The sequence below is a fragment of the Garra rufa genome, chromosome 16 (genome assembly GCF_049309525.1).
Source record: "Garra rufa chromosome 16, GarRuf1.0, whole genome shotgun sequence".
Classification (NCBI taxonomy): Eukaryota; Metazoa; Chordata; class Actinopteri; order Cypriniformes; family Cyprinidae; genus Garra; species Garra rufa.
In genome coordinates, this window is record NC_133376.1 from 34,038,745 (window position 1) to 34,049,328 (window position 10,584).

The 10,584-nt window shown below is 34.5% G+C and overlaps 1 protein-coding gene across 2 annotated transcripts; it reads left to right on the forward strand.

The window, feature by feature from the left end:
* Positions 1 to 850: 850 nt before the first annotated feature.
* On the forward strand, positions 851 to 8,254 carry fibpa (fibroblast growth factor (acidic) intracellular binding protein a). 2 transcript variants are annotated; one of them, XM_073820873.1, is made up of 11 exons: positions 851 to 1,118; positions 1,354 to 1,460; positions 2,631 to 2,829; positions 2,914 to 3,040; positions 4,048 to 4,148; positions 4,851 to 4,984; positions 6,294 to 6,402; positions 6,526 to 6,589; positions 6,665 to 6,751; positions 6,836 to 6,933; positions 7,933 to 8,254. In XM_073820873.1, exons 2-11 carry the CDS (start codon positions 1,376 to 1,378, stop codon positions 8,000 to 8,002), a joined length of 1,074 nt encoding a protein of 357 aa, XP_073676974.1. In that variant the 5' UTR covers positions 851 to 1,118; positions 1,354 to 1,375; the 3' UTR covers positions 8,003 to 8,254. The 2 variants fall into 2 exon arrangements, with proteins under 2 accessions (XP_073676974.1, XP_073676973.1); XM_073820872.1 differs by having other exon boundaries at positions 854 to 958.
* The last annotated feature ends 2,330 nt before the right edge of the window (positions 8,255 to 10,584 follow it).

Consider the following 10,584-nt stretch of genomic DNA (forward strand, 5'->3'; position numbering starts at 1 on the left):
ATCTTTTCAAATAGAAGTAAAAATATTTCACAATATCGCTGTTTTTGCTGTACTTGCTGTAATAAATGCAGGCTTGGTGAGCAGAAGAACTTGGTAATGAGAAAGTGAGTAGTTTAATTAATTTGACACTTCCCACCCAGATGCTTTTTGTGTCATGACTTACAGTAGGCTATGCTAGGGCAGGGCCGTTTTCTCCTAGTAAATGGCTCAAGGACACAGTACTAATAGGGCAGGATTGTGATATCATTAACTTCTCAGTTTCTAGGTTAACTCTACCTGGAATTAAACATGTGACATGCTCCTTTCACAAAGAGGCTACAGCTATTGCCATAATGATGGATTCACTTACTAAATGCACTCGATTTGTAATTGGAACACAATCAAAAAATTATCCACAATCTCTAGTTACAGCTACTCTTCATGTTTTTATTTTAAGTTTCGGCATTGCCATTTAAAGATATCAAAGTTCCAAACAGCACTATTTAACTAGTCCTATAAGAGGTTTAATTGATGGAGGGCTAAGTATTAAACTATTAGGTTATTAAAATAAAGTAAAACATAAATTACAACGTTATAATGTATATCGTTATATTATATAGTTACTGCTATATACTGAAAATATCACACTATTCTAAAAACAAATCTAGTGGGATTCATTTAAAAAGCAATAGTGCTGTTTCAAGCCAATGGTATGACGAAACATTCAGTAAAGTGTCTAAAACATTCATTAAAATACAGTTGTGATGATGTGACGATACCCGAACACTCGATACCAGAAACTACAGTAACATGCAGCCACGTGAAACTGACGTAATATGAATGCGGCGCACAACCCGGAAGTAGTCACGACAGTGTGCTGCTGTTGCTATGGATGTGGAGTAGTCGCTAGATATAACAGTTGGGATTTAGTAAATATTTACGTGATGGTTGTTACTTACCCCATTATGAGCAACTCGCGGTATTTATCTTTAAACAGTGTGCATGCTTGCCTATGAGATAAGTTCATGCTTTCGACGAGTAAAAAGATAAAAGGAACTCGATACACCAAAACTAAAGCTTATGTTGTGACATCCGAGTCTGATTAAAAAACAGCTGTCGCGTTAATACGCTCGTGTCTGGTAAGACCGTTTAGGCTTTTATGAAAATGCGTAGTGATGTAGCATGTCTGTGGTGTGCTAAATTGTATTATGAATAAGTTAAATAGTTCATTTTTAGCTTCGGTTCTGACTAAGGAATAGCTAGTGTCACAAAGTGAGACTCTTAATACCAGTTAACCTTGCAACTCACTAAGTAACTGGATGTTACAGTCATCTGTTTTGTATTAACTAACCATGACCATGTGACTTTGCACAGTTTCTATAGTGCCGATGTCAAGATGTCTGTGGAACTGGATGTATTTGTTGGAAACACCACTATTATGGACAAAGAGGTGTACCAGCTGTGGCTGAATGGATATACAGGTAGAGTATTATCCATTGTAGTGTTTGTTCAGCAAGTTAAATACAGTTGAGGTCAAAACCTTGCAGAATCTTCAAAATGGTCATTATTTTACCAAAATAAGAGGGTTCATACAAAATGCACGTTTTTTTTTTTATTTAGTACCGACCTGAATAAGATATTTGACAAAGACGTTTACATATATAAGTTATATACATATAGAAAATAGTTGAATTCATAAAAATGACCCTGTTCAAAAGTTCACATAAACTTAATTCTTAATACTGTGTTGATACCTGAATGATCTACAGTTGTGTTTTTTTGATTAGTGATAACTGTTCATGAGTCCCTTGTTTGTCCTGGAGGTCCCAGATTTTTTCATCATTCTGTATGATTATAAGATCCATCTTTTCACAACTGAGGGACTCATTTGCAACTAGTACAGAAGGTTCAAATGCTCATTGATGCTCCAGAAAGAAAAACGATGCATTAAGAAAACGTATTTTGTCTTCTGGGAAACATGTAGTTATCTTCTGTAGCTTCTGAAGGGCAGTATTAAATGAAAAAAAAAAAAAAAAAACATTAGGCAAAATAAGAAAAATGTACACATTTTCATTCTGTTTAAAAATTTACACCCCTGGCCTTAATGCATTTCCTTCTGGAGCATCAGTGAGCGTTCAAACCTTCTTTTATAGTTTTAGCATATAGTTATAGTCCCTCAGTTGTCCTCAGTGAGAAAAGATAGGTCTCAAAATCATACAGTCATTGTTGGAAAGGAATCAGTTACCTAAAAGATGCTGGAAAACCGAAGAATTTGTGGGACCTGATGGATTTTCTGAAGAACAGTTGGCAGTTTAACTGTTCAGGACAAACAAGGGACTCATGAACAAATATCACTAAAAAAACACAGCTGTGGATCATTCAGGTAACAACACAGTATTAAGAATCAAGTGTATGTAAACTTTTGAACCGGGTCACTTTTATAAATTCAACTATTATTTTCTCTTATGGACTATATGTAATCATCTTTTATGTGAAATATCTTATTTAGGTCAGTACAAAATAAAAATATCATGCATTTTATATGATCCCTCTTATTTTGGTCAAATAATTAACATTTTCCAGATTCTGCAAGGTGTATGTAACCTTTTGACTTCAACTGTATATATTAATCAATGTGGTCAACCTCATAGTAAACGATGCAGTGAAGGTGCGGATAGAAGGAGGTGTAATGGAGGAGTGCGAGGCGAGTGCAGAAGTGCTGCTCAGTGACACCATGGACCAGTACAGAACTTTCCAGATGTGCGAGAGACTTTTGTACCACCCGGCTAAACTAGCTAATCAGCTCCTGTTTCAGATACCTCCAGACAGACAAGCCATGCTCATTGAAAGGTAAGCAGTGATTTGTGTCTTGCTAATCTAAATGGGTTTGGTTATTATTAAATTTAAAACATTTATTTGCATTTTTAATTCTAGGTATTATGCTTTCGATGATTCGTTTATTCGAGAGGTCCTGGGAAAGAAGCTTTCCAAAGGAACCAAAAAAGACCTTGATGATGTTAGTACAAAAACAGGCGTTACGTTGAAGAGCTGCAGAAGACAGGTAGGCTGTAGGAATGCATTTAAGGGTGTGTTTACACTTGAAATTGAGTTCTCTTGTTTCTATAGAGGGTTTGCACTTATGTCACGATTTGGTCAGTTACCCGGATACACAGCCATATTGGTGATACTTGGATGTAAACAACAGCATGGATTGCATGGTTAATGTACTAATACGTTGTTCTGCTAACCACGGAAGAAAATGTGTGGAAGCTGCTAAATCATATAGAAAAGGACTTGGTCAGAATAATGTGCCTTTCCTGCTTACTAACTAAAGTTAGTAATTAGTTGGTAAATATATGTACGAGCAGTATTAAGATATTAGCCTAATATTTCACCTAACTGACTGGAAATTATAAGAACAAACACAAATGTTGTCAACATTCTTGCCCTGGAAATCCTGGTTCAGTTTGACCAACCACTAACATCTTGTTCCTCAGACAGTTTTTTGCACACTTCTCGATTTGTTAGAATTTTTGCCAGTTTATAGTACTCCAAATGTTTTTCCTGGTCCGACTGATTAGTACAGGCCAAAACATGACAATAATTGACCATTTTCAGCAGCAATAATCAACAAAACATGCAACTTTCATTCGGTTCAATGACATTGTTTACGTTCAGAGCTGCCAATATGCCTGACTAATGACACGTCATGAAAAAACTTTATTAGTCTGAACCAAAAAAAGGAAATTCTACATTGAGTGTTGGTTAGTTTTTAACACCAAAAACAAAAGGCATACGGATACAGCCGCAGCCTGGACACGTTTTATGATATATATTTTGCAAACTTATCGAACATCTTAAACAATTGTGTTAATTTCACAATAATCATTGAAATAAACTGCATTAACAGATAAATCTCACCAGCGTACAGTTGTTCAAACTGAACGTAGCAAGTATAAACGCACCCTACAACTCTAAACTTCTCATTGGTAGCTAAGATTTATGCTCGCATACTTTTCCAAGACCCTTTTGGAAATGAAATGATTATATCTATCTCCTTAAATACAGTTTGACAACTTCAAGCGAGTGTTCAAAGTGGTGGAAGAACTCAAGGGCCCCCTGGTGGAAAACATACGGCAACACTTTCTACTACCTGATCAATTAGCCAGGTGAGAGTCTTTTTCTGAAAAGTTTCTTCTTTTTAAACCTTTTTAATCAAAGGGATAAAAAAAGAAAATTCTGTCATTAATTACTGACCCTCATGACATTTGTTCATCTTCGAAACACAAATTAAGATATTTTGATAAATCCGAGAGCTTTCTGACCCTCCATAGACAGCATGTATGCGTTGTGGTGCTCTTGATAATGCTGGCAAACTGTCCTGGGAGAGAAGAAATTGTTGAATAATTATTAAGTATTCTCAAAGCTTCATAAAATTAAGGTTGAACCACTGCTGTCACATGGACTATTATAACAGTGTCCTTACTACATTTCTGGGCCTTGAACATGGTAGGTCTATACTGGGTCAGAAAGCTCTTGGATTTCATCAAAAATACCTTAATTTGTTATAGGTTTGGAACAACATGAGGGTGAGTAATTAATGACAGAATTTTCTTTTTTGGGTGAACTATTCCTTTAATCCAGAATGCTGGTAGAATTGAGCTCAGAAAATGAGGAAAACAACAACAACCACAAAAGAGTGCAGTCAAAGCATAATTAGGAATGATTATTATATTATACACATACAGTCTTTCGGTTGTATATTCATTAAAATTGTGAGAATGCAAGTTCCCATGAACAGTTGCTTCAGTGTTGATTTGGTGCGTTTGCACCTTCTCTTGCTAAATGATCCTGCCAATTTCCTCCTCCAGAGACTATGCTGCAATAGTGTTCTTTGCCAATAATCGTTTTGAGACGGGGAAGAAAAAGTTGCAGTATCTAACCTTCCAGGACTTTGCCTTCTGTGCTGGGCAGCTAATCAACAACTGGACTGTAGGAGCTGTGGGTAAGACCAGTTACACAGTACTTACACAGCCATTTGCAATACTTGAAATTGGTCAATCAGGGCATTAAATGGTCAAATATGTTTGTATAATGGACATGGACTGCAGCCTATTTCCTACATTTGAATTGCTTAATTATGTCTCTTGTACCACTCTGGTCAAGTATTTATTATACAGAAATGTTTTTGAACAGTAAGATTTTTAATGTTTTTAAGAAGTCTCTTTTGCTCACCAAGCCTGCATTTATTTGATCCAAAGTACAACAAAAACAGTACAATTTTGAATAAAATAACTGCTTTCTGTTTATATTTTAAAATGTAATTTATTCCTGTGATTTCAAAGCTGAACTTTTAGCATGATTACTCCAGTCACGTGATCCTTCAGAAATCTTTCTAATATTCTGATTTGCTGCTCAAAAAACAGGTTTCTTTATTGAATAACAGCATTTATCTGAAATGGAAACCTTTTGTAACATTACAACTGTCTTTATCACTTTTGATCAATTTAAAGCATCCTTGCTAAATAAAAGTATTAATTTCTATCATTTCTTCCCCACAAGCTTTTAAATGGTATAGTGTATAATGTTACAAAATCTTTTTGGATAATGTTACAAAAGGATCATGTGACACTGAAGACTGGAATAATGATACTGAAAATGTAGCTTTGATCACAGGAATAAATTACATTTTAAAATATATTCAAATAGAAAGCAGTTATTTAAATAGTAAAAATATTTCACAATATTACTGCTTTTGCTGTATTTTGGATCGAATAAATGCAGGCTTGGTGAGCAGAAGAGACTTCTTTTAAAAACATTCAAAATCTTTTGACAATATATTATATTGTCTCTTTTATTATAATTATCTATCTATCTAGTAGCTACATATTAAGTGAGATAATGTACAGTCTTATACAGTTAGTTATAATAATTATAATGGTAATAAATTCATAATTATATACTGTTTATTGAAGTGTATATATACTGTATATGAAGTGAGATAATATACAGTCAACTGATAAAATACTTTAAACAACAATATTTATAATATTTCTGTGTTATAATAATGCATAGAATTATAATAATCATCTTTTTAATATATAATAATAATAATTTTTTTAACCATTTATTTGTTAGAGAGCCATATATTAAGTGAGAATATACAATTATATACACTTGCAATAGTAAGAATTAATTTGACATTTGCATGTTTTTGAGCATCTAGGTTATTAATGGACACTGTCAGTCTGACCAGAAAAATATTGACAGAGATGAAAAGACCTCCTTTTGTGTCTTTGTCTATACTCTCTTAGATAACATGATGGATGACATGGATGTAGATCTGGATAAGGAATTCCTTCAAGACCTCAAAGACCTCAAAATACTAATAACAGACAAGGATCTCTTAGACCAACACAAAAGGTTTGTGAGTGAGTGATTTGGACAGGGAGAAGAGAGATACAGGCCATTATAAAATGTCCAAATGTTGCATGGTTACTCCTTCTGTCTCATTCGTCTGAATAATGAAACCTCTCATCCCCTCAGTTTAGTGTGCACTGCTCTGCGGGGTAAAACCAATGTCTTCAATGAGATGGAAGCCAATTTTAAGGTAAGAGGGTTTATATTCTTCTGAAATAAATGTTTCTTTACACGATTCTTGATTTCCGTATATCTCCTGCTGTAGAATCTCTCAAGAAGCCTTGTAAATATCGCTGCCAAATTAATCAACGCAAAAGATGTTCGCGATTTCTTCATTGATCTTGTCGAAAAGGTACTTTTGTAATTTAATAAAATCATAATGAGAGCTATAGTGTTGAATTTTTCACAAGGCATTAATTCCTTGCTCTCTTCACAGTTTATTGAACCTTGTCGATCAGACAAATGGACATCAATAGACGTGAACCTCTACCTTACTCATTATACAAACTCGGCACATATCCTTGACACCTTCAAGTAAGTCTCGCTGTGTTTGTTGCATACAGTTGCTGCATATAGAGGTCTTTGTTCAGGGGAAATTCTCTTTGCAACCAGTTGGGGTCACTGTATCATATGCACATTGCTTTATCTGTAGTCACCTTTGTTTCCTGTCCAGTCATTTATGTGGTTTGACCAATGTGGAATGTGGTTTTCTGTTTATACAGACCAAACCACGACACACCAAATCATTTGGAAAATATGTGTTTATCCCAGACTACACCGTTTTCAGTTTAAACATTAGAAATGTAATTTATCCAAGTGAAACAAAGCGGAATTTTCAGCATCATTACTCATTACATTAGTTTTCAGTGTTTTATTATCTTTCAGAAATCATTACATCAGTTGTAGTGTATATAAAGAGAATTTCACATATATCAAGTATCAAACATTTCAAATCTTCATTAAAAAACAAGCACTGACAGTGCCTTGCAAAAGTATTCATACCCCTTCTTTTTTTTTTTTTTTTTTACATTTTGTCACATTTGCTTCCTTATGTTAAACTGTTTTAAATTACTTTTTTTTACCACTTCACTCTATACTCCATAATGACGAAGCAAAATTTTGTAAAATTTAAAAACCTAAATCAAATCAAATATTTCTAGAGAAATCTGAAAATGTCCGTCTGTCCCCATCCAACCAGAAAGAGCTTGAGAGGTAAAGAGGTGAGGAGAAGAATGGCAGATAATTGCCAAATGCTGACGAGCAAAGCTTGTTGCATCACAGCCAAAAAGATGTGAGGCTGTAATACTGAATACTTATGCAATGTACTTATTTAATTTTTTTTATTTTTAATTTATGAAGTTATGACAGTTCTGTTTTTGCTTTGTCATTATAGTGTATGGAGTGTAGATTAATGTGGAGGAAAAAAAAGTAATTTAAAGCAGTTAAAAAAGAATACTTTTGCAAAGCACTGAATGAAAGTGTTTTTTTATGACAGTTTTAAATCCATCTCCCTCTTTTTTTTTTTTTCCTCAGGCACCATGCTGTCTGGACCAGATACATGGGAGTTATCAAAAGCTGCATTCTTAGAATGTACCATGACTGAAGAAGAATCTCCATTCACACCTTTTCTCTCCTCTTCATGATAACTCATCTGCATGCAGTTGTGCATCTGATGAATATTTGGCCTGGTGTTTAATTTTGTCCCTGTTTTTATCATCTACTTTCTTTAATCCTTTCCCAAATATGTCCCCCACCAGCTGTCCATTTCTTCACCTCCCTCTCCCTTTATCCCTGCTTCATTCTTTCACTCGCTGGCCTCCAGAACTGTATGACTTGTAAATAAACACAGCATGATTTCCACAGACACTGTCTGCATTGTGTTTTCATTAACTCTGCTTTGTGGGTTTTCCCTTTTAGCAAAGCCACTGATAAAAAACAAAACAAAAAGCAAAACAGTATATTTGGTAATGATGGAGGTTTAGAACAATTATGCACTGATCATACTTGTTTTGACTGACATAATTTAGGGGTCTAAATGAGAAATAACATGCTAACAGTCCAAAGGATGTTGTGGCTTATGTGTGAGTCTACATGTGGCCCATATACTCCTGACTGGGGTGAGTGGGTGCATGATGGGTGTGAGGTCTGTGTGTGGGCTGGGAAAGCAGTAGGGGGCCACAATTTGTCAGGCCTTGGTGGCACAGTGTACGTGTGTGTTTTTGCAATAATAGTATGTAATGACAGCTGTCAGGCCTACCGCATTACTCTAGAGGTGTTTTGGTACAACAGTAATGGCAAACAGATTTGTTTGCCCTTTTGTCATTTGGAGAGCAAAACTATGTTTATTTCTTTGTATAATTTGAAGCTTGAATGTGTTGCCTCCAAAATCAGGAATGTGCAACTGATTTTGTGACTTGACACAACTGAGTTAGATGCAATGCATAATAATGTCTTTTATACGTTGTATATGGAAAGCTTCATAGTAAGGACATCGGTAAAACAGTCCATGTGACAACAGTGGTTCAACCGTAATTTTATGAAGCTATGAGAATACTTTTTGGGTGCAAAGAAAACAAAAATAATGACTTTATGATGTCACATGGACTGTTTTAACAATGTCCTGGGAACATTTCAGTTGCGGTGCTGTCTATGCAGGGTCAGAAAGCTCTTGGATTTCATCAAAAATGTCTTAATTTGGGGGTTTGAAACGACATGAGGGTGAGTAATTAATGGCAGAATTTTCATTTTTGGGTGAACTAAATGGTTCAATGAATGTTAAAAGTATGTCATAAAAGCATCAATGCCAAAAAAGAACAAGGCAACACAATGCATACATATTTTTTAGTTATCTCAATGACTGTCATTATTTTGTCAGTTTGAGTTTCTCAGTTTAGAGTTTCTAAATTGTTCGATCAATGCCAGAACTATCAGATCCAGCTCTGGACAATATCTGTTTTGTCTGGTAATAGGAAACTAGTCAGAAAAATTGGCTAACACCCAAAACCCATTAACAACAAATCTTGTCTGGTACCCAAAAACTGTATTAACAGTCTTCTATCTGCCAAGAAGTTGAAGCAGAAGCAGAAGATCATGTGGTCATGATAAAAAAAGGAGCAGAGTTTATTGAATAATCTTAGTTGCATATGTCTCAATTTTCAGTCTTCGCCTGACAAACACAAATCCAACAAATAGTGTTAAACCAAACTGCTTTACAACAACATCCCATTAACCTTGAATTTCCATAAATATTCCTTCTTATCTCTTATTCATGAGGATAAACAGCCCTTGAAACCACACACTATTAGACTAAACAACAATGACAAAATAATATCAAAACTAGTAATATAAAAAACAATAATATAAATGACTAATCAATACATGAACCACTGAAATAAAAGGCTATAATGATGAATAAGTTTGGCCAGTAATTTTGCATAGGCAACTAAAGAGTTCTTCTTTAGCAAAATTCATTTAGTACACTGATAAAAAAAAAAGCAGTCACTATGGTGGTTCTTTTTCAAAAGGGATACTTTTAGACCTTTTAGGAACTAACACCTTAGGTACTAATATGTGCATTCAAGGTACCAATATGGACTCTTCTCTTGAGGTAAGGTGACAGCTGTTGTACCCTTTTTTTCTGAGAGCGTAGCACATGAAATTGTACATAGTTTTACATATGTGTCCCTGGACCACAAAACCAGTCTTAAGTAGCATGGGTATATTTGTAGCAATAGCCAAAAAAACGTATGGGTCAAAATTATACTTTTTCTTTTATGCCAAAAATCATTAGGATATTAAAGTAAACATCATGTTCCATAAAGATTTTTGTAAATTTCCTATGTAAATATATCAAAACTTAATTTTTGATTAGTAATATGCATTGCTAAGAATTTCATTTGGACAACTTTTAGGTGATTTTCTTAATATTTCGGTTTTTTGCACCCTCAGATTCCAGATTTTCAAATAGTTGTATCTCGGCCAAATATTATCCTAGCTTATTTATTCAGCTCTTAGATGATGTATAAATCTCAGTTTCAAAAAATTTACCCTTATGACTGGTTTTGTGGTCCAGGGTCACATATATAATGGTTTATGTATTTGTTTCTGAAGGAAAAAAGTAAAGATTTCTGCAATAAAAGTGTACAACTGTGATGTTAAGAGCTCATCCTTTTACAACACAACACT